At 39.5% G+C, this 23,973-nt stretch overlaps 1 protein-coding gene and 1 long non-coding RNA gene across 9 annotated transcripts in view; one reads left to right on the top strand and one right to left on the bottom strand.

Annotated features, from left to right (window-relative positions):
• LOC138062151 (uncharacterized) overlaps positions 1–417 on the bottom strand; it is a 2,299-nt gene extending 1,882 nt beyond the window's left edge. Inside the window, exon 1 of the long non-coding RNA XR_011136248.1 lies at positions 25–417. This is a non-coding gene — a long non-coding RNA (uncharacterized lncRNA). The remainder of the gene's footprint in view (positions 1–24) is intronic.
• The window catches only part of CSDE1 (cold shock domain containing E1), a 24,356-nt gene extending 383 nt beyond the window's left edge, over positions 1–23,973 (top strand). Inside the window, exons 2-22 of one of the 8 annotated variants that reach the window (XM_068918653.1) lie at positions 4,083–4,495; positions 4,875–4,921; positions 7,937–8,089; positions 9,873–10,071; positions 10,646–10,755; positions 11,119–11,211; positions 11,735–11,832; positions 12,018–12,099; positions 12,446–12,574; positions 12,737–12,862; positions 13,524–13,736; positions 15,742–15,882; positions 15,994–16,152; positions 16,790–16,897; positions 17,726–17,901; positions 18,348–18,460; positions 19,201–19,320; positions 19,593–19,771; positions 20,884–21,047; positions 21,960–22,092; positions 22,696–23,973. In XM_068918653.1, the coding sequence (XP_068774754.1) occupies positions 7,946–8,089; positions 9,873–10,071; positions 10,646–10,755; positions 11,119–11,211; positions 11,735–11,832; positions 12,018–12,099; positions 12,446–12,574; positions 12,737–12,862; positions 13,524–13,736; positions 15,742–15,882; positions 15,994–16,152; positions 16,790–16,897; positions 17,726–17,901; positions 18,348–18,460; positions 19,201–19,320; positions 19,593–19,771; positions 20,884–21,047; positions 21,960–22,092; positions 22,696–22,743 (2,535 nt within the window). In that variant the 5' untranslated portion in view covers positions 4,083–4,495; positions 4,875–4,921; positions 7,937–7,945 and the 3' untranslated portion in view covers positions 22,744–23,973. Of the gene's footprint in view, positions 1–4,082; positions 4,496–4,798; positions 4,922–7,936; positions 8,090–9,872; positions 10,072–10,645; positions 10,756–11,118; positions 11,212–11,734; positions 11,833–12,017; positions 12,100–12,445; positions 12,575–12,736; positions 12,863–13,523; positions 13,737–15,741; positions 15,883–15,993; positions 16,153–16,789; positions 16,898–17,725; positions 17,902–18,347; positions 18,461–19,200; positions 19,321–19,592; positions 19,772–20,883; positions 21,048–21,959; positions 22,093–22,695 lie in introns of all 8 variants that reach the window. The other 7 variants (XM_068918652.1, XM_068918657.1, XM_068918656.1 and 4 more) reach the window with 7 other exon arrangements.

The following is a 23,973-nucleotide window of genomic DNA, read 5'->3' as shown; positions in this document are numbered from 1 at the left end:
CCTCCGAATCTGTATCCCCCGTACCTGTTGTCCCAGCGGTCTCGGCGGGGTAAGCTGCCTGTCCACTTTCCCCGGCTGCGCGGGGCGAGGCGGTCGGGTGGCCGGCGGGGCGCCGGCCTGGTAGGCCGCTGCTCCTCGGGAGGGAATACTGGTAGTTGCGAGTCAGTCGGCCGTCGCGGCGTGCGAACTACGTTTCCCGGCGTCCCGCGGGCGGACGCCCCGCCGCAGGGACTCTTGGGAGCTGAAGTCCCGCCTGTCAGTTTAGGCGGGGCTGGGGCGGCGCCGGAACTCGCTTTCCCGGCGTGCCGCGCGGTCCGCTCGGCCGCGGGGCTTGCTGGGGCCTGCAGGCCGAGAGGCGCCGGCCTTGCTGCCGGTCGTGTCGAGGGGACTACGGGTCCCGGCAGGCGCCGTGCGAGGACGGGGTGCGGGGGCTCGCGGGGCCGGAGCTGGGCGGTGGCGGAGGCGGCGGGGGGGGGGGGGTAGGTGGACCGCGGCTCCCGGCAGGCCGCGCGCGCAGGCCCGCCCTCGCGGGGACGAGGCCCCCGTCCCTTTGTGTGCGGGGGCGCGGCCGCCATCGCCCCCCTTTGTGTGTGGGGAGGGCGACGGGCGGCGCCTCGCTCCTCGGCGCCTGCCCTTCCCCTGGGCCGGGAAGCGGCGCAGCGCGGCCCCTTTCCGCTGTCACAGCGCGGCGGCGCGCGGCCTGCGCCGGGCTGGGGTCCTGGCGCCGCCCCTCGGCGCCGCCCGCGCCGCGGCCACCATCTTGCGGCAGCGCAGTGCGCAGGGCCTGCTCCGCTGCCGGCCGGCCGCTCTGGGCGGCTCCGTCGGTTCGGGCCTGTTTCTCTGTTGTCTGGGTGGACAACGAGCGCCAGGCTCTTCCCGACTGCCGACCCCTTCACAGAAAACGCTCCTTTGTTTTTGCTGTTTACATCCATTGCTGATCCTAAATGGATATATGCGTTAGGCAGATGTCTGTCGAAGTCTATAATGATTTTTCTGTAGCTGCGTTTTTTGACCTAGAATTGACATACCTAATTCAGTGAATGTTGACAGCTGACCTCACTGCTGTTATGTTTTGATCGGGGCGTTCAGGAGTTAGTATTCTTTCTGATGTTCAAGAGGCTCCTCTGAAAAATTGTGGAGTAAGTTAATCTCCAGATGTCATCTCGTAGCAGTGTTGTGCATGCTGAAAATACAGTGCTTAATCTTTATTGAACTTGATCTTAATCACTTAGAAGATGGCTAATTCTAGAAACACGTTTTAGTTGTGTAAAATATGTATTCTTACAGTTGCATACCTGTTCTTTTGAAGAAAGCGAGAAACAAAAAAGTGGCTGTAGTTTGGCAGGTTCTCCCAATAGGCTGTGTAGGTGATTTCAAGCAGAAAACATGCTTATGTGACAACCTGTCACTGTTTAATAAAATTCAAGACTTCAAGAAGAGGACTTGTGCACCTTTCTCTCTTCACTGTCTTTGCATTAATCCTTTCAGCTGTAAATATACAAATGCAGAGAGGCCAGCGATACTTGGGGGCTGGGCAGCTGCTCAGGCTGTTTACCATTTGGAGGAGTATTTATAGTAGCTGAATTAAAAAGTAAAGAATTTGAGGCAGATGCACGCTGATTTTACTGGAGTTATACTTGCTTGATACCCCCACCCCCTTTTTTCTTTTTAATGACAGTAGTAGTAAACCAATCATGTGATCAAATCAAACCAAGCTTTTAAGGTGAAAGCTTATGCTTTATTCCATTACCCGATTAAAGCAGCTTTAGGCATCTTTGGGTAGAAGAGATGTCTGGGTTATGTTCTGTGGCTAGCCAAAGGTATATGACATTTTTGAATGTCTAGTATGAATTATGTTACTGTTCCAGTAGAGTTCCGATCATCTTGGACTAATTAGATGAGGCAAATACTTGAATAAAAGGTTCTAAATGTCTCTGTGCTGTTCCTGTGATGCAGTGTGTGCCTGCTTCACTCCTCTTGAACTTCATGGGAGGGGCAGCTCATTTGCTCTACAAAATGCTGTCCAAAACATGATACTGTTCTGAAAGAGATTGTTATAAGGGTTGCCTGTATCTTTCAAGGAGGTATGTGAAAAATCTAGTGGGACATGTATTTTTGTGAGAGCTTTGAGTTTTCTGATTTATGTTTTTTATAATTGAATCTTTCTCTACAAGCATCTCGTACCAGATTTGTTTGGTATGGGGAAGAAGGAAGCAAGCTGAACTCATATGTGATATTTCTGGGAAATGCTGTGTTTAAGTCACCTTTAATGTTTGTTAGACTGATAATTGTTAAGCCTGCTGTGGGTAAAATGAACATTTGATAGACTTGCTTGTTAAGTTGATCCTGTTCTGATTTGATTGTGAAAAGAAGAACGCTTTCATCAAAATTTTTCACTGTGGAAAGTATGGTTTTATTAGGACTATTTTAAGAAATATTATGAAAGTAGTGTTTTCCTTGTTGTTTTCTTCTTTTGTTTTTTGATTTTTTTTTTTTTTTTGGACTATCAATCGTATAGGGAGGTGTGGACTTGTTTTACTGATATGGCTTAATGTTAAGGAAACTGGTGTGAAACAAACTATATGGATGAAAAAGGTTACAGCTCAAAGACAAAAAGCCTCAGCCTTTGGCTTGAAATGGGTTTTCTTGTCAGACCACTACACATCAACAAATGAGATTAATTGAGAAACTGGATGAGGGTGTTCTGTGTGATGACTGAAGGAATATGTTTCACATGGATGAGAAGTCACTGAAAGACTAACTCATGTGAAAACTGGGTGATCAGTCTGCATGTAGCCCTCAAGCTTTTGGGGGGAGGTAGTGTAGTGTTTGGCTGCAGTCACCATTTTCACTGTGAGTATTGAAGTCACTGCATTCAGGTTTTAATCACTTAAGTTCATTCTCTTTCAAGTGGGCAGTTCAGGCTCTTGGCTCACTAGAGCGAGCTCACAACTCACTGTAGATCGTGGAATTAACTTTCCCACTGAATTTGGGAAGCAGGCTTTGTCCATATCTTTGCTTGTTTGGTGTGGTCTCACGGAAGGCATTGGGCAAGAGTTGTGTGCTTAGATGCTTTATGCCTTTAGACTACTATCCAGCATTCTAGTTTATCTGTAGATTCACAGCTGTTTTGTTTCTTGACAGTTTCTGGCCACAGAAGTCTCCCCCCCCCCCTTTTTTTTTTTGTTCTTTACTCAGTAAACACCAGACTGAAATCAAAGCTTGATTTTAATTTTTAAAAAATTCTGTAAACTTTCAATTTTAGGTACTAGGTGGAAGCTTGTCTAAATCACTGTCTTGTGAAAATACAAAGCAATAGTAGAAAATATTGGAGAGAAGTATTATCTACTCACTGTTGCAGAGAGGCTTCTGTGTTATCTATACCTATAGCTAGGCTTCTGTGTTATTTATGCATATCCTATCTGTATGTTATCAACACTTAGCAAACAAGGTTTTAAAAAGTCCAGAGAATGGCACTGATTATTTTCAGTGCTATGCCTATGTGCATGTTGTCTTTGTAAAAACAAGTATACGACATCTCTAAGCATTATCAAGAAGCCTGTTTATTTTTAGACAAAACTAAAGGTGCATTAGTTTTCATGTTTTAAAAGATAAGTCAAGGTTTAACAATACCTATCAGGAAATCCTAGTTTTCTTTCCCCCTCCAATCTTTCGCTATACTGAAGATTTGTGCAAGCACTTGTTGATTAAATTGTGAGACAGAATATGTGTGAAGTTGTTGATAGTATCAATAGGAGGGCTAAGATCAGCATTAAATTATGTTGCTATTGAAGTTGCTGTTTTTAGTTACGCAAACTGGGACCGTTCCTGGAATGCATAACTGCATCTGAAGAGGTTGAAGTTGGAAACATACCACTTGCTTAAAGTTAGAGCTTCTTGGGAGACCAGAACTGAAAAAGGGAATGCCAAAGTACATCTGTAAGGTAGCCTTTCCTAGCATGGATCAAATCTGCAGTATTAAGATGGAGGCAGTGCATCTGGTGGTGAGAACACCTCGTACTGATGTATAATAAACTTTAAAATAAAGTTATACTTAGTGTGTGTCTTTTCTCCCTCTCCAGTATGAAGTGTAACAGAACAGAATTTACCACCTGAAACTGCTGCTTCAAGTTCAGATCAGGAAAGGAACGTACTACATCGTAACAACACCACAAGACCAAAGAAGAGGAAACTTACACTGAAGACACAACGCTTGATCTGAAACAAGAAGTTTGTGCCTACTCAACAGCTTCGAAAGAGCACGTCCCAACGCTGCTAGTAGTCTTTGTTTTCTCCAGTGCTGTATAAAACTGCCTAGGGCAGCAGCACTTGTTTCCTTTATTAGCTTGATAGATCACTTTCTCTTGCTTTTTTCTTTTCTTTTTTTTCCCCCCTCTTATTTTAATAATTGCAGTCTTCATCCTTTGAAACGTGTGCTGAAACAGAAGAATCGGCTAATACTACTGAAAGTGCAATATTTGAATATCACTGCGAGGTTAGTGCATGCACTGTATGAAGAGCTGTCTGTGCTCCCAGTCTGATTAGGAACCTAGTTCTTATGAAAGTTCTCTACTGTCATGTTGGTTTGTTTGTAAGAAAATGAGATGATGGTACCTGTGGTATATTTTAATTCCATTTAATAGTAATTGTTTTATTTCCCTAGGATGGTGGTCATTACTAATGTTTCTACTAGTAATGGACAGTAGTGTTGCGATTCCAGTCATGTTTTTTCAAAGCTGATACTGTTTTTATCAGTTCATGTAACATGTTTAGTCATCTTTAAATTTTCTTTGCACAGGTGTGTGGTCCCCACCCCTTCCCTCCATGTACTTACATTGGTGGAATTCATAGTTTTTACTCTTGTAAACTGACAGGTCAGCTGCGTTAAAGGTCAACTGTTGGCAGTGGACAGCACACCCAGGTAGTAATTGTGGTCCAGTATATAGCTTTTATATTGTAGGTCCAACCAAATGGTGTTTCCGTACACTAATATGCTGTAAACTTCTACTGGAAGTTTTTTTAGTACAATTTTGTGACAATACTCTTCATGAGTAATACATATAAATTGACAGAATTATTATATTTCATTTTTGTCGTGCTCTGTTATAATGTTAAGTTTGAACAGGTGTAGGAATCTGGCAAGCATCTGGAAAGGCTATTGAAGTTATCATGCCCTGTCTTTTCCCTCTACGTGAAATTTTAGTGCTACCCTGAGAAGTCTCTCTCATTGGACTGAATTTGTCAGGCTTTAGCTGATAGATGAGGTGTTCTTTGTGATATATTGCTAATAGCTCTCTAACCCTCAACTGCTTGTGCAATGATGCATTGAGAGCTTTTAATGCATCTCTTCTCTTTGAGCAAGAGATTACAGCAATGTGGTGTTCTAACTCTAGTTTAAGCTATTCTGAACTTAACTTTTGGCAGATTTTTGTCGTTTTCTGTAATGAATGTACCTTTGGTAACAATCTAGTAAGCTTCTTTTACTTAATGTTCTTGCCAGTGTGGCAGGGGTGTGTGTGTGTTTGTGTGCTCGTCTTGCTTCAGAGGTATAAAGAGGCTGTTTAGTCAATGACTCGCAAAAGGAATTTGCCACACTGATATGAGCTTTCAGAATGGGTTAATCATTTTGCTTGTTATTCATCTGGAAATACGTAATGCATCATGCTCCCTTCCTCCAGCCATCCAGCCAACCAATTGATTTTAAGCCGACCCAGAGTTTGAAATCCTCTTCAAAAATGAAACACTTCAGCTGTTGCCTTTCTACAAGCACATCTCATACATAGATGACTATGGGTGTCCTAGGGTTTATCTTCTTCAGAAGATAAGAGTTCATATATGGAATGAATTCTGCTTAGAGCACAAGTTTTTTGTTTGTTTGTTAGTTTTTCCTCTCCTTGAAGTTTAGACCATTGTGCTGAGAGGAACTAGTCTGCAACTCTTCCCAGCTTTGTTTATTGCTGTTGTTGTTAGGTATTCCAATGAAATATTTGTGTCCTTTAAATATAATCCACTGCTTAAAAGGATGCAACATGTGGCATTCAGCCTTGAACAGTTTAGGCTGGGCATTGTGAAAAACTTCTTTGCTGGGAGAATATCACAGCACTGGAACAGGCTACCCAGAGAGGTTGTGGAATCTCTCTCCTTGGAGGCCTTCAAGGCTCATCTAGACAAAACCATGGCTGCCCTGTGATATTAGCAAGAGTCCTGCTTTGAGCAGTTCTCCAGGGGTCTCTACCTGCTCACGACTTTATGGTTTGCTCTGTTTTCGGGCATGTTAGTATTTTATAACGTAGAGTATTGATTTATACCAATTTGATCAGGTTTGTAGGGTATCTCAAAACTTGAGTCTTAGTAACTATATAATAAGAATGTAGGATAGATACAATTAAGAGATTGGGTAACTAAGCTTGTCCGTATGCTGTGGCTTTTCATATCACTCTAGCAAAGATAATTTCTGCGTTTATCTACTCGCTTATCTTGTTCTAGAAGATCAAGCTCTTATGTAATGCAGTGCATTACTTAGCCTCCACACCATCATGGAATTATCAGTATGACTATGATGACAAAAAAATTTATGGTTAACTTAGCTGTAAAGCAGCTGTTCATGTAAAAATTATATATTTTGCCTGATATTTGTAAGCTGCCAGCTTGTAATTTTTTTTTTTTTTTTGCACTGGTGCTATGATTCTGTGTTGAAATAGAGTATTTTCATTCCCATAAGGTTCTTTGGCACTGCCAAATGTGGCTGAACATACACATTTGAGGGTGACAGAGCATTGGAACAGGTTGCCCAGAGAGGTAGTAAAGTCTCCTTCACTGGAGATATTCAAAACCCGTCTGGATGTGATCCTGGGCAATATGCTCTAGGTGACCCTGCTTGAGCAGGGAGGTTGGACTAGATGATCTCCAGAGGTCCCTTCCAACCTAAACAATTCTGTGATTTCTAAAGCTGGTAGCAAAATTATTGTACACTATGCAAAGTGGAAAAGGATTAAAACAGTTGAAAATTAAGTTGGTTTTAGGTTGCAGGTCTTCTGGAGGTTGCCACAGAGATGCAATGCAAAGAGGTGTTCATCACCTGTAACTTACTATGAGGATCTTCAGGTGTTTATACGTTTTGGAGTTAGGTCTCACCTTTACTCTGCCCTTCTTGGCACAGGGAAACTTGTAAGGCATGGAAAGCTAACAATGAAATCGGAGAAGAAACAAAATTCTCAGGTCTTCCTGGAGAGTTACGTTATCCTTTATGTAATTCTTTCAATTTATCTGCTCACATACAAGAACTGCTATATGGCATTGCATATTACTAGACTTGGAGCTTGCAGGTTTGGACAAATGCGTATGTGATGGTGCTAATATCAAATCAATACACTAAGCATTTGTGTTCTGAGAACCATACCGAGACCTGCATTGGTTTTGTGAAGGTACTAATGTGTAATCTTAATGAACTAGTGACTAACTCTTCTGTTTAACTCTTTCTGCCTTTCAAGTATGAGAGGGAAAGGTAGGTAGTAAGGCAGTCCTTTCTTGCAAGAGTTTATAGTGTGTGGGAAGAAGCATAATAATGAAAGAGACTCTAAATTAGGCATTTAGTAGTTTCACTTATAGCTTAGATGAACAGAATATATTTAGTGTCTGCAACTGTTTCTGCATCAGAGGTGTATGTGTGCTCATCTTTGCCACTGGTGTATCTTCCCATTAAGATTTACAGCCTTTGTGCAACGCTTGGCTATACTACTGTAGTTGATTCTAAGAGTGGAAAGAAAAATGAGGTGTAAAACAAGAAAATAATGGGTGCTTAATGCAGGATTCTAACAGATTTATGAGTTCACTGAGTTTCTTAAAAGATTTGGGATGGTTAACAGGAACTTGGATGTTTTTAAAGTTATGCTTTGTAACTACTGACTAGTTATAACACTGTACTATGTTATCACAGCTGTATGAGATGGAGAACCATTATACTGTGTCATCAGATCCTCTCCCCCCTCCTGCAGCTCCCCCACCTTCTCTTCCTTTATCTTTCTCTTCATCTGCATCTACCTCATCTGGGTCTAAAAAACAGAAGAGGACTCCCCTCTATCAGAGATCTGTAAGTCAGGGCAACGATTTGCACATCTGTCTCATGTTTCAGTAGCATGGGGAGTCATAGGGTTGGTTACCTAGTAAATATGCTGTCACTTTTTAACATTCCTAATATCCACACTTTTTCAACAAGTGTGAAGCATTCAGTCCTTCCCAAGTAATTATGAAAGACTTCCCCCCCCACCACCTCATTTTAAAAATACCTACCTAAAAATATCACTTTCCCCTGTGGGGATGAGAGTGTAAATGCCACTTGTACCACTGTTCCCTTAAAAGTCTAATGAAATAAAATGTAAACCATAACATGAAGGTGGAAGTGTTCCAGGAAAAAATGAAATAGCGTGTGTTATAGTTCACAGTTTCACCAATGTGTTTTACCATCCAGCCCCCTCTGGGGGGGTCGGGGGGGTTGTTTGTTTTCCATCTCATTTAGGGTTAATTGTTGCAGGCTAATTCCTGCTGAGAAGTTGTTGGGTACAGTGGTATTGAGGACTGATGCTTTGCTTTGTTTCTCATGGAGGTCAGAACTCTGTCTATCCTTACTTCTTACAATTGTTTTCCCCCCCCCCCCCTTTTTTTTATTGTCAGTTTCACTTAGCAGGAAACTTGTAATTTTTTTGTTAAAAAACTTGACAGCAGGTGTTTTGCTGTGCTCTTTGGGATCGTTGTTAAACTGATTGCCAAACAGCATAAGAGGACATGCCTTAACTGTACATTAATAAGTTGAGGAACTAGATGCCTGTATTATAGTAAAATACATTACTATTTTTATAAGTTACTCAGGAGCCTTTTATCTCTGCTAAATGTGTCGTTGACTAATTTTGGATCTCTTCTGCTTGACGTGACAACAAAACAGAACAGATATAGGCTCATTATAATGTTTCCAAAATAAATACACTGGAAACTGCAGCAGACAAAAACCTGTGAAACTGTATTCCAAGATGCATGTTGACTGTTCTGTGTTTTGTCTTTAATAGTCTTTCTTGAATTGCAGTGTTTGGTGTGGCGTAACGTATTTCAACTGATTTAATTGCTAACCTGTAAATGGAAATAGCTGATTTTAAAAATGAGACCTCTTTTGCATATCAAAAAACCAGTGTGTTTGTAAAAGGTTTTCTAAATCTCTCCAAGTTGTTTCTATGCCTTGAAAAGAAAAATAGATACTATGGAAATAAGTCAATTTACAGTTGATTTCAGCTTTAACTTCTTTCAGTTCAAAGCTGTTTTCAAATCAAATTTTCTCAGTCTCTCCAGTAGTATAAGTACTATAAGGCTACCCTTGTACTACCTTAGTAGCCCTATACTACTTAGGGTTAGAGTTAGTAGTAGTATAAGGCTCTCCAGAGCCTTATATCGCAGAAGCGTTAGTTTGAGTTTTAGTCTGGGTATTAATTCCATATCTGTGCACAAACGTGAAAATCCTTAAAACTATCCTTTTAGTTTGAAAGACTGAAGAGTTAAACTAGGAGACAAGCTATGCAGGCTTAGTACTGTGGCATAATAAGTCAGAAGTTTGTCCTGGTCTAAGCAAGCTTTATTTTAGTGTTTGGGATTTTTTGACCTGTTTTATAAATATGTTGCCTGTCTAAATTTTAAGAATAACAGTTCTACAAAGGTTTGGCTCTCTTGAAGTTGTTATTTTCTTACAAAAATGATTGGAGTTTACTTGTTACAGTAACGTCCACAGGCTCTTTGTGTTTGTTGTTCTCATCCTGCCGTGTGGGGATGGAGAAAAGAAATTTATTTTATTGAACTATTTTTGTTTTCTTTTTTTCTCTCTTTTAAAATAGATGAGCTTTGATCCAAACCTTCTCCACAACAATGGACACAACGGGTACCCCAATGGTACTTCGGCAGCGCTGCGTGAGACTGGGGTTATAGAAAAACTGCTGACCTCTTATGGATTTATTCAGTGTTCAGAACGGCAAGCTAGACTGTTCTTCCACTGTTCACAGTATAATGGCAACTTACAGGAGCTCAAAGTAGGAGGTAATCGGGCAACGTTCAGAGCTTCTTGGCTGAGTCAAGACCAGTCTTTTCACTTGCTATAGAAAGTTCTTGCATCTTGTAGCATTGACAAATAAATGCACTTGCTTTTGAGAGGCTTAAAAGACAATTGAATTAATAATCTACCACTCCCGATGACCAACCTTACCAACACCTAAGCTTTGTGCCACTTGTGTTAATACTATTTGTGGCCATTCTGAAAAAATTACAGTGTCGGATCAAACTTGTGTAATTTAAGATAGATTCAGGTGCTTAGACCACCTGAATAACATACCTCACAAACTCAGTATTTTCTCATAGTTTTTTAGAATTAGTTTGAACGTAGCTGATTCCTTTTTCAGGAAGGAGATGCTACTTCTTCATGCAACTAAATAATGTGGCAATGAAGGTTATACTCTTTCTCAGTAACAAAGGCATCCAAGATATTCTTGATTGTTTTGGGGTACAAACAGTGAATTTTCAAATGTTACCATTTAGTAGGGTGGTTTTATTCTTATTATTTATTTTTAAAGCGCAACTTATGTCTGTGGCATCATTATGTTTGATTGTCCCGTAGATGATGTTGAATTTGAAGTGTCTTCTGATCGCCGAACTGGAAAACCCATCGCTGTTAAATTGGTGAAGATAAAGCCAGAAATACTACCTGAAGAACGAATAAACGGACAAGTTAGTGCTGTGTTGTCTAATTCCTATATACAATTGCTATCCTTTATTCAGTACAAAAAGATGGATTCATTTAGCATGCCTGTTAACTATATACAGTATTCAGCCATACTGAGATATCTTTCTCATTCTGGCAGAAAATTCAGTTTGAGCTTTTATTTCACTCTAAGCAGTTCTCGCAGTCAACAGATAGAGTCTCTATGTTTAAAACTTTGCAGCATGGCATCCCATTTTGTTACATTTGAAGTTCATCCCTGAGTGTATAGTAGGGCATACTGAAATTTTTGTATGGCACGATGCTGCTCCTGAAATGACTAGCAATGGATTTTTTTTGTTTTATTTTATTTTTTTTTTTGTGACTGGTAGGTTGTGTGCGCTGTTCCTCACAATTTAGAGAGTAAATCTCCAGCTGCCCCGGGTCAGAGTCCAACAGGGAGTGTATGCTACGAACGTAATGGGGTAAAGCTCATGCATTTTACTTAACTCTTGACTGATCCATCAGTGTGGTCTATAAACAAAAAATTTGGCTCAATTTAATGTAGACAAATGTCTTTGCAATTTAATTAAGAAGTTGTCGTTCTTATCTAAAAATGCAAACTTCAATAATTACTACAAAGAAATGTTAATGTGACAGCTTGCCCATATCTATGGAGAACTTAATGTAGAGATACATAGTTGTTCTATTGTAAAAGGTAATGAACCTAGGTTATGTATTATATCTTTATTTTGAAATTTAACCTTTAGAAATTGGCATTTAAAGATGGCCATGTACAAACCTTTCAACTTAAGTTGCTTGTTAGGGACTCATCAAAACAGCACGATGAAAGAAAGAATGGTTTTGCATGCAGTGTCCTGTCAGTTTCCATTTTCTGACTAAAATAATTTCTTTAATATCAAATACTGTTATTAAGCAAAACTGTTGTAATCTTTGAAAATAGCTTATTTTGCAAATAGAGTAATGTTAGTCAACATTAATTTACAGGAAGTATTTTACCTGACTTACACACCGGAGGATGTTGAAGGAAACGTACAGCTGGAAACTGGAGATAAAATTAATTTTGTAATTGATACAAACAAACAGTAAGTTGGTGTTGCCTTTCTGACTTCATACTTTATCTTGTCAAGCAGTAGTCAGGCAGCATTTCATGCCTGTTCCAAGAACTGAGACTCTTGAAATGACATATGAAAACAATCTTAATTTTGGCTCCAGTTTTCAGGTGTTTATTGAGTTTATTCTGTCTACTGTTTGTTTTTTTTTCCTCTAGTACTGGTGCTGTAAGTGCTCGTAACATTATGCTATTAAAAAAGAAACAAGCCCGCTGTCAAGGAGTAGTCTGTGCCATGAAAGTAAGTGATGCTTTAGCTTTAATATCTCATTTGAAGATGAAGTGCTTTCTAGAAAGGTGATGTTCCAAGTAGTAAGTTCAGGTTGTAAAGAGCCATTAAGAGTTTGGAGCTGTGGGTGTAAACTGGGTGAAACAGATTAAATGAGCTAATCTTTGATGCTAATATTCTTCTTAACAAAGGCAGCCTTATGTATTCCCATAATCTGTTTGTATGGTAGCTGTGTGTACTCTTAAGTTGCGGTATGTGTTTGGCATAGTCTTTTATTGTGCTTGCTAGTAACTGTAAAATTCTGTCTTGGTATGTTAAGTGATCTGGCAATTTATTAAGCACTTTGTTCTGTTCTCAGGAAGCCTTTGGATTTATTGAGAGGGGTGATGTCGTGAAGGAGATATTCTTTCACTATAGTGAATTTAAAGGTGACCTGGAAGCCTTACAGCCTGGTGATGATGTGGAGTTTACAATCAAAGACAGAAATGTAAGACGAAATCCAGTAAAAGCTGAAGACAAGGTTCTGGGGCACAACTGGACAGCTATCTCTTTTCAAACTCACTTGCGAGAAAGGGGGAGGAGGTTCATTGGAAAACATATGTTAACTTACCTCGTGTCTGTGAGTATTTGACTGACTTTATGCTTTTAGGGTAAAGAAGTTGCAACAGATGTAAGACTGCTGCCTCAAGGAACTGTCATTTTTGAAGATATCAGCATTGAACATTTTGAAGGAACTGTAACCAAAGTAATTCCAAAAGTACCCAGCAAAAATCAGGTGAATTTCAGTATTTGCTGAGGCTTGGAACGTTGTATTGACCAGCAAGAATTCCAGTCAAATAGTAAAAATGTTCCCCTTTTCCTGTAACAGTCTGCATGTAAGCGTCACTCCATAGCAAAAGAGTAAGCTTGGACTTCTTAACTGTAACAATCATTGATAGCAGTCACAATATGTATTTTTCTAAAGGTTAAAAAGGTATCAGTTGGTGTAACACAGGGTAATGGTACGTTGGTTTGTCTCTTTTTATTTTTTCATCTTTCAGGTACCTCTAAAGTGAGTCGTTTTAACATATTTTGAGTTTTAGGGCATTTTTTTTTTAAAGCAAGAGTACAGTGAAAAGGGTAGAAAGTATTTGCTGGAGTAAGACTGATTTACAGATTCCCATGAGCATTAAGAGGTAATGAGGCTCTTGACTGAGACATAATTTCAGTTTTAATATTTGACTGTGAGGAAAGTGTGAAGAGAAATGCTTTTGTTTACATGGTTTACTATAGGACAGCTTGTATTGTTGTGTTGGCTCCTGCTTTGGGGGTTATGTAGTGTGTTTGTTTGTAACTGTAGATGAACTAATTATTGGTTCTGTGTGTTTTTGTCTGTTTGGTTTTGGGTTTGTTTTTTTTTTTTTGTTTGTTTGTTTCCTTTCCTGCTTGGCTACTAGAATGACCCGTTACCTGGCCGCATTAAAGTTGACTTTGTGATTCCTAAAGAACTTCCATTTGGAGACAAAGATACAAAATCCAAGGTGACCTTGCTGGAAAGTGACCACGTTCGATTCAATATTTCAACAGACAGACGTGACAAACTGGAACGAGCCACCAATATTGAGGTTCTTCCCAATACTTTCCAGTTTACTAATGAAACTAGAGAAATGGCAAGTATTTATTTTTATCTAAAACCTATATATTTTTAAATTACTATTAATATTCTTGGGAGGAAATGAAGGTGGTACATGGTAGGGAAATCTGGAAGAAACTGAGGCAAGTCTAGTTCAGATAGTGAAAAGATCTAGAATCAGAGGAGGTGTTGTATGCAGCTTTTGGATCTTAGTCTTCATGTTCTTTGGACGATTTCTCCCTCTCTGCTTAAGGATCCAACAGAGCGGGTAAAAGAGCTGCGTTCTGTCACGTGGCGGGGGGCGGGGGGGTGGACACTGTGGAGTACAGGGGCTAAGATGGACGTGGTGACCAGTACAAGAGCATATCTTTCATTCCTGTAGAGAGAACAGGAAGAACTAATGAGTGCTATCAGCTGTGGTACACTTTATTATGAATATGAGTGTTTATAAAACAAAGATTGAATTAATTTCATTACTAAAAGTCTTTCATTTCTGTTTATAGAAATTCTCTTCTTTGAATTTAGTTTATCAGGTTGGTAATAACTAGAGTTTAAAAGGGCAGAAGAGGAAAAAACTGGCTTGTGGTGTCTTGCTGTAATCTACTTCTTCTGTCCATTTACTGTATTACATGGATGGCAGTCCATACTCAGTCATGATTTCCCAAATACTCAGTATCCTGTTTAAATATTCCACGTATAGCTAGATGATTTACTTTTTATGTAACACTTTCTTCTTTAGCAGATTAAAAATATAAATACATGCGTTATTCAATGAGCCGCTGTAACTAGCGGTTCAGGCGTTACTATATCTAAGTTAATGATCCAAACAAAAATCTGTGTCAGAAATCTGGTGCTACTCTTGTATTTAAAACAAACAAACAAAAAACTAAACAGTGTTTAAGCTTTAATAAGGAAAGAACTTTAGAAAATAACCTGAGCAGAACATAAAGCCTTTAAAAGCATTCATATTTCGATCTTTAGTGGTCATGACTTTCTATATCTGTGTCATCCATATCTATTTTGATAGACCTTCTTATGTGAGAGGATTTGGAATGTCACTTCTGTTCCACCTAGGCTGTAGGTTTTGTTTTCTCTTCTAATTAGTGTTCAGTTACTGTCCTATCACATCAATGGTTTTCTTAAAACAAAGGGCTCTCAAGTCACATCATACTGAACTGTGACTTCAGTCTTTCAGTTTTTGGCATTCTGTCCTGTTGTAGACTTTCTTAGTTTTATTCTGGCTAGATATATCCACCAGTCTGAATTGAGGTGTCGTCGTTAGACAGGTGTTGGCTGGTTATAGAAAGGTTAACTGATCTTCCTGAGCAGCCAAAAGCATCTTTATGTCATTCAAACCTCACAAGCCATCCTTGAGACTTGTTTAAAGGGTCTGTAGGAACTGTATATTGAATTGGTTTTCTTGAATTTTATCTCAATAGCGGTTACTGTGCTCTGGTATTAGTTATTCCTAATCTGAGTCAAGAACGTCTTTAAGCAAGCTTATGGAGCCTTTTTTTAACAAGGTGGGGATGAGAAAAGGTTTTTTGGTACTTAATAGGGCATGTTATAGTCTATTTATTCTTCAGCATTCCATTTTTAGTAGTTATCAAGAAGGCTAACTCTTTCTAATACACGCCCATGGATGCGAGAGTCTTGTTTTAACAAACCTCTTTGTAAGGAAGCTTTTGAATTTAGTATGTCTGAAAGTCTGCTGTCTGTTTTAAGCTTCCCTCAAATCAGCGTTCTTGAACCATAGTTCTTCTTGCTAACGGCTTAAACTTGTCTTTTCCGCTTACTTCGCTACTCATAAGAGATTAAGTTGTGAAACTAGGTAAGTAGGACTTGGTTTGCGTTTCAGGTTGACCATAGATGTTAGCACTACAGTTTGCAAGGAAACATATTTCATATACCAAGAAACGTTGTTATTTGAATACAGGGCTTGAACCCTATGAAATTATTACCTATTTCATAGTTGTATCTCGCTGCAGAGAGAAGTTGCATGCTTGTAATGAAATTGTTATTATCCACTTGTCTCTTCTCAGGGTGTGATTGCAGCAATGCGAGATGGCTTTGGCTTCATTAAATGCGTTGATCGGGATGCTCGCATGTTCTTTCACTTCAGTGAAATTATGGATGGAAACCAACTCCATATTTCTGATGAAGTAGAGTTTACTGTGGTCCCTGTGAGTGAGATAATTCATTTGAAAACTAAGTTTTCATTACAAAAAAAAAAAAATCAAAAAACAACAACAAACTTGCCATCTGCTTAAAATCTGATCGATCTTGTTTTTCAGGATATGCTATCTGCTCAAAGAAATCATGCTATAAGGATTAAGAAACTTCCAAAGGGCACAGTTTCTTTCCACACCCAATCAGATCATCGTTTTGTGGGCACTATAGACAAAGAAGCCACTCCAGCCAAAGCCACTAGCCCAAATAAAGGCAAAGAGAAGGTAATGCTGCTGCTCTTGTGAAGTAGCTGTTCTGTGTTTAAGGCTTTGGACAGTGAGACTGCTTTGAAAATCTCTAATTCAACTTTTTGAAGTACTGCTTAGCTATATAAATGTGAAATGCACTGAATAGCTAATGACAGAAGTCAACTGAAACTAACTTGTGCGGAAACAAAAAAATAAAAGCATGGCTAACGATGCTGCTGTTGAGGATAAATTCCAGGACTTTAATGGGAAACTTCTTTCTACCTCCTACTGCAGAAAATGCTTCAGTTGGCCGAAATGAAGTTTCTAGGGCTAGAGGAGATTTCATGCTGCTTTAAACTCTGTTAAATACTTGAACTTCCAATAAATGCTTGAAATAGTGGGGCTTTTTTTTACTTTAACAAATATCGTCTAGGTAAACGTTAGATTTTTATCTGTATCACTTAAAGCTTGTGTTTGTTACTCTGCTTGCTTTGTGTTGGTTGCTTTGTTGCCTGTTTGTTTGTTTTTTGTTTGTTTGTTTTATTTTAAACCAGTTGCAGAGCAGTTATTGAAAAACCTCTGTGACTCAAATGAGCAGTACTTGAATTAAGTAGTAAACTACTCTACTTACAAATAAGATGCCAACTGCTAAATCCTGATATCCTGTCTTTAGGAAGCTGAGGATGGAATAATCGTTTACGATGACTGTGGAGTAAAATTGACCATCCCTTACCAGGCCAAGGATGTGGAAGGATCCGCTAATCCACAGATAGGCGATAAGGCAATATAACTAAGTATACCAATGGGAAATATTTTTCTGTGCATTGCCAGATGTGAGCTTTTTTTTTTTGCCTTGTTGCATTTGTTGTCTCCTTCAGAAGAAATGAAGGACGAGGTGTCTGCATAATGCCACCTATTTCTTCTGTCCTGGGCTGGAGTGGTTTTATTTTTCTTAGCTATGCAGAAAACATCCTAAAATCTGTTGAGGCATATGTGAAAATAATGTCTTGCTATGGAAGTGATGCTTTAAATGAGAATTTCTCGTCCTGAAGATAGTGGCTCCACTTGTGTGAATATTCAAGAGATTAGCATAAAGGCCTTGAGATGGCTTTTGAAAATGAGCAAAATGGCTTGAGAGACAAAGGCAGGGGAAGGTGCTGAGACATCTGGAAGGGCAACCCAAAGACTGTCAGTGTTCAGGAGCCATGCTATGGAAGCATCAATTACTGTTTTAAAAATCCAAAGCAAGTGACCTGAACTAGGTGCGTGCTTGCTGTGGGCCACTGGTGGTAAGTGTTGTGCAAAGAGGCTAATCACATAAAGATAGGCTACATTCAGTGGGCAAAAGAAGCTGAGTCCTAGGGGATGACTTGCCTTTCTAGGTGTCATTGGTGTCACTCTACCACTCTTTGGAATGCAGTAGATGTCAAAAGGCTGACAGATGTTTCTGTGAGACTCGTAGCTAGAATAAGACTTTCCTGGAGAGCCTAGATATTGATTAGAGCTACACAGCTTTAAAATGAGTTTTTTGGGGGGTGTGAGCGTTGGTGGCTCTTCTTTATTTTTTATTGTTTTTTAGTCTCTTAGTATTGATATGCATCTCTAACAGGTTGAGTTCAGCGTTTGTGAAGTGAAGAGAACTGGTCTGCAAACAGCTGTTTCTGTCAGAATGCTTGGACGCAACTATAGCTCTAAGAGGCTTTTGGGATATGTGGCAGCCCTGAAAGATAACTTTGGATTTATTGAAACAGCCAATCATGATAAGGAGATCTTTTTTCATTACAGGTGAATCAATCAAGCTCTCTCATTTTGTCTCCCTCTTGCTCTCTGGTGTGTTTTCTTGTTCTCCCCCCCCCCCCCCTTTTTTTTTTTCCTTATGTGGACATGACTATTAGCCCTTCTAGACTTCACACATTTATAGGCTCAGGTGTCTTAAGTTCCATTAGTTATCTCTGCTGGACTGGTTCAGGTTTTTCTATTGGAATGAATGTTCTTGGTGTTCTAGACCTCTGGATGAAGGCCTTTGTTCTAGGTGAAGAAATACAGTTCGAGAACTGTGTGTTTGTAAAGTTTCACTTTCTCAGATGGGGATTTCTTGAAAATGCAGGGTGCCAAGCCAGTTAGGTGTGTTCTAATCACCCTATTTAAATGTTAAGGCATTACTGCTGCATGAGCGTTACTATTGTCATGCAACTACAGGAAAATTATTCATACCTCTTATTTTTTTGCAGTGAGTACTGTGGTGATATTGATAGCCTGGAACTTGGAGATACAGTTGAATACAGCTTGTCAAAAGGCAAAGGAAACAAAGTTAGTGCAGAAAAGGTGAACAAAACGCATGCAGGTAGGACTATACCTGGTAATTTCTCCTCAAAATAATCTTTGAAGGTGCTCATGGATAAAATCTCTTAACGATCCCTTTACAATTGGAGTTCCGAGCAAAAGGAGGATGCTTAACATGGTGGTCATTAGTTAAGCCCACTAAGCACTGATCTCAGTAAGAAGTTTCCTGATAGTAATTTCCTGTGTTACCGAAGAACAAACCTGTGCAGAACAATCCTGTAGACAGTAGCAACTCTCTGGGACTTTACCATCCTCTATCCCCTTTAATTGAAGGGAGAGATCTTGGGACAAAACTACCTAATTTAATAATTCTAATAGTTGTGCTGTTCCTCACAGAAGGAAGGTTGCAAGAGGAATTGCAGGTCGTGGGTATTAGGGACTTAAGAAATTACAAGTTAAAGGGTATTGAATGATTAAAATGATCCAGGAATTCAGAATGCAGTGGTAGGGAATGAAAATCCTTTGATTGGCCTTTGAAGTTCCAAGGCCTTTAGTTCTATTGGAAACTACTCTTTTGTCTCCCCTTTTTGAAATTCTGTGTTATATTGACTAGAAAAGCTGTTGCTAAATATCATGGAATTAGAGCTGTTCCAGTTTTACTGGGTGACAGAGTACACTGTCCTAGATGTCTTGCAGTGCAGACTGTAAGCTTCTGGCTCATACTGATCTACTTACTCCATTTTAAAGCAAAAAGTATGACTGGAGCATTCTGTTCTTTGATTTCTGTCTCTTTCTTTTCAGTGAATGGGATCACTGAAGAAGCTGATCCAACTGTTTACTCTGGTAAAGTAATTCGTCCTTTGCGGAGTGTAGATCCCACACAGACTGAATACCAGGGCATGATTGAAGTCATGGAGGATGGTAAGATTTATCACCTATACTTGATGCTTGCTTTAACGGTGGTAGTAAACACAATTGTATAGTTAAGGTGAATTATACGTGTTCCCTCTTCAGATGCAGAATAAGATGAGTAGTTTAATCCTTAACGTTTCTATTTGTAGTTCATTATGTTCATACTATGTTGCCGACAGTAGAAGTATCCTTTCTGGTATTGGAAATAAATTTTAAATGTTCTCAATTTAAAACAAAACCCTCCTTAATTCTATCTTGTTTTCCCACCTCCTCCCTCGCAGGTGAGATGAAAGGAGAGGTTTATCCATTTGGAATTGTTGGAATGGCAAACAAAGGTGACTGTCTGCAAAAGGGAGAGACAGTAAAGTTCCAGCTCTGTGTTCTTGGTCAAAATGGGCAGACAATGGCTGTTAACATCACACCTTTCCGCAGAGCCACAGTGGAATGTGTGAAAGATCAGGTGAGTGATTACCACTATGAAGGCAGGGTGAATGTTAATCAGAAGTAACTGCTTGATTTGGCATAGAGCAGATGAGAACCCAGTTCAGTGCTTCAATCTAAGAAGCTTCAGTTGTGTGCAAACTATGACTGCTTTATGCTCTTGTTCTAGAGAATGAGTTTTGTGTAACCTAAGTACTGGTTTATGTAAGTCTGCATAATGTGGTTTCAGTGAAGGTGAACTATGGCTTTGGTGCTGATAAGTCAGTGCTACTGGGCAGCAGTTCCTTTTGTGATTGATTCTGAGGAGCTACTCTGTCCTGTTCTGCTATGCCCTAAGAATTGATCTAGCTAATTACTGCTGAGCAGGTCATTTAGTATTTAAGGCCCCCCCCCCCCCCCAAAAAAAAAAAAAAAAAAAAAAAAAACAACCTTTATGTGCTCTGCTTCTGGAAGAAGTTTCTTCACAGCATTAAGCAGTCAATGGTAACAGTCTGTTGTGAAATATGAAGGCTGATTGCTGTCCTGGTTACTTGCAATGCAAAATGATTGGAGAATTAAGTGCTGCAAATGCATTCTATTTTTATAATTAGTTTGCAGCCCGAAGTTCTGGACATTTAGGGAGAGGCTCGATGGGTTTTGCTGTATATTGCCTTATATTTGAGTAAAAAAGTAAACAGAAGTAACTGACCTCTTATACCAGCAATGCAGACAAAACAATGGAGTGGTTTCCTCTCTCTAGCTTTTGAGGTAGAGTCTTAGAAAAAGACATGCAGCAGTAGTTTTTTTCAGTTCATTACTACTGCCAGTACTTGCCAGTTTTTTTTCTGTAGACTTGAGTTTAAGTGTGGCTTTAGAAACCCAGCAGGTGGCTAAACATCCAGAAATACTGTTTCCAGCTCAGCCAAAATGTTGTCCTCAGTGTAGAAGTTGCACTTACTCTTCAAAGTGTTGTGCATGGGTTTTTTGGCAGGGAGGGTTCTCATTTTGTTTTAGGGTTTTTGTCTGTTTGTGGGTGGGTATTTGGGTGGGGTTTTTTTGTTTTTTAAGATGTTAAACTACAATAGCAAGTATGTTATTACATCTACTTGAATGAAAGTGAAAGAAATTACCATGTGGTGTGTTGGTTTTCAGTTTGGTTTCATTAACTATGAAGTGGGTGACAGCAAAAAGCTCTTCTTCCATGTCAAAGAAGTTCAGGATGGTGTGGAACTACAGGCTGGGGATGAAGTGGAGTTCTCAGTAATCCTGAACCAGCGCACAGGGAAATGCAGTGCCTGTAATGTGTGGCGTGTCTGGTAAGGATTTGAAATTAAACTGTTAATCTGGCACACTAACTTCTACGTCTGTGATAGCATGCATGAGACTTCTAAACTGAAACTAGCTCTTCCTGGAAGTGGAGCTCTGAATTTCAGCTGGCTTCAGTGAGAACCTCTCACCTGAGAACACGGTCAGCACTTCTGAGGTGGCCAGTACAGCAGCAAGACTCTCAGCTTTTCTTAATTGTACAGTTTGTTCTTTTTTAATCTGTTCGTAAGTTCTACATAGCAGGAACTTGAACAGTTTTCTACCTGGAAATCAAGAAATGGTAGGAAAACGAAATGAAGTACTGTAGGTAGGTAGTGGCCTCTCTGACAATTTCTGCATTATGCATAGTTGCTTTCTAGAAAATAGGTGGAAGCACTAGCTTTCATTTTAAAAAGAAAAACGATGTTAGGCGCTCTCTCGTTTATTTGGCATGCCATTTGTTTGGGATGGTAAGTAGTCTGTACTTTTGGGCTGCTTCTAAGCAGCATGTTTTTCCTCAAAATGTGTATTTTGTTTAAGCTTCAAGTCTCTTCCTATGGCCATGGAAGTGCTAATGCTTAATTTTGCTTTCAAGAATCTCTGTTATCACTGTTTTCAGAGATAGTCTGTGCTGTTATGTGCTGGCAACTCATAAGCTTTTTGTTGATTCAGTCAAAGGGAACAGAAATGCAGGAAGTGTCGTGCACACATTAGTAACTGGCGAATATGGTTCTGAACTGCTGCTATTTCAGAATCCAGTGTTTACGGTTATGGTTGTAAGGCAGGCATCTGGGGTGTCTTCTAGAAGGTCTAATTTCAAACAAGCCAAACTCTGCTGATGTCTTAGGGAACGTGACTGTGAATTAGGTAGCTTGCATCATTTCTGTGAAGTCATCACTGCTCTATATGGTTGACTCTTACAGTGAAGGCGCTAAGGCTGTTGCTGCTCCACGTCCCGATAGACTTGTCAATCGTTTAAAGAGCATTAATCTGGATGATGCCAATGCTCCTCGTCTAACAGTTCTCCGTCAGCCTAGGGGGCCGGATAACTCAAAGGTACGTAAGATACAAGACTAGCTTGCAAAACTGCAGTTTGTGTTTTGGCTTAGATAACGTAATATTGCTTTCTCTGTTGGAAGTCTTAATCTGTTTGATATGTGGTGTCTGTTTCCATTTCTTAGTGAACTAAACCCCTGCAGTGTGAGACTAGCTTACTTCAGTCAGAAGGCAGGGACACTATACCCTCAGTGTCAATAATGTATGCTGCAGTTTCAGAAGAGCACAATGAGTAGAAGCAACCAATTGTTACTTGCATTCTGCCCATAACAAGTATCTTGGTTTGTTTTTTCCTTCTATAACCTTTTTACCGCCCCTTTCAGAAATAAGTGAAATTTCTGTATCTAAACTTGCCTTTCACATGAAGTCCTGCCACCACTTGAAATACAGAAAGACTTCTGTGTCTGGAAACCATGAGGCGTCTAGGAGCATAAAGAGCAAACACAGAATTCTCATGGTTGCCTCTTTGCTCCGTTACCTATTTCTAGAGACAAATGCAGCTAATTAAAAATGAACTAATACTATGCCAAGGTGGAATAAAACAAGGTTTGCTTTAAAGCATGATCCTGGAGCTAAAAGTCTTCCTTTTCTTTTTCTTTGCAGGGATTTGGTGCAGAGAGAAAGATTCGCCAGGCCGGTGTTATAGACTGATTCACAAAACCCATACCTGAAGTACGACTGAGTGATGGGGGCTGGTGAAGGGTACTGAATTCATCCCTTCCAAATTCTAAGAAGCTATTACATCAGTTTTAACACCTTCTCATGTTATGTTTAAAATAAATTTATGAAACCATTTTAAAATTATGCACAGTTGCATCCTGGAGAACTTAAGGTGGCGCCTTATAGTATCACATTTTAGAAGCTTGTTTTGAATGGTGCATTTAACGCAACTGGTAACTGCAAATCTACATTGCCTATGTGAGTAAACATTATAGACAGCTCTACTCTGGTAGACCTTATGGAATTCTGCACTACAACTACATATGCTTTATCTTTGTTATTTTGGCCAAGGTTTTACGATGCCTTAGCGCTCAATTGCAGTATCTCCTGCCTTCTAAGTGGAAGGCTCACTTTCTGCTCACTCTGCTCAAATTCTGAGGACCACATGAGGGTGGAATATGTTCAATTTTTATATAAAAAAATTGTATGAATGTTCAGATAACTTAAGTTGGTGGCCAAATGTTACGCTGTTTTCATACTTCATTTGAGTCCTTTAGCCAGCAAATTTCTGTTAGAGGTCAATGAAAGTCTCTTTTCAAGGTAGACCTATTTTTGTAGCATTCTGAAACACATGCAGTGCAGAATTTCATAAGGCTGAGGTGTGCCATCAGTGTGGTAATTTAAATATATTTAAAAACAATGCACAAATCTGCTGCTGCTTAGAACACTGCAGCTTCTAAACCCAGTTTCTTTTACTGATTTAAATTTAAAAAAGTTGTGCCTGAAGTGAATACTTTTTTTTTTTCCTTTTTTGCAGCCGGCACCCAGTGTACTGTAAAAGAATAAATACTTAGGCTTTCCATAGCTGTATTGAGACTTTCATCAAGGTGAAATAGTTGATGTCTGTGTGCTTTTTTTCCCCCCCGCCCTTCCTCCCCTCTTTCCTCCCCTATTTCCCCAGTCACACTTTATCAAGCAAGAAAACTGAATGATTGGTCTAAGTATTACTTTAACCAAAAAGAAGATCAGGAGTTATTTTCTTTGAATAGAGGGCAGTACTGTGTTTTTTTTTTTTTTCATGTTACCTCTATTCTCAATTTAGGGTTTTCTTCTCTGGGAGATGCATTATCTTTGTAAAACAAACATTGCTTTCTCCAGTTTTTTTCTGTTAATGGCAAAGAATGGAAATAGAATAAAGTTTTACTGATTTTGAACAAAGTC

The sequence above is a fragment of the Struthio camelus genome, chromosome 24, assembly GCF_040807025.1.
Source record: "Struthio camelus isolate bStrCam1 chromosome 24, bStrCam1.hap1, whole genome shotgun sequence".
Taxonomy (NCBI): domain Eukaryota; kingdom Metazoa; phylum Chordata; class Aves; order Struthioniformes; family Struthionidae; genus Struthio; species Struthio camelus.
This window is presented reverse-complemented; position numbering and strand designations above follow the sequence as displayed.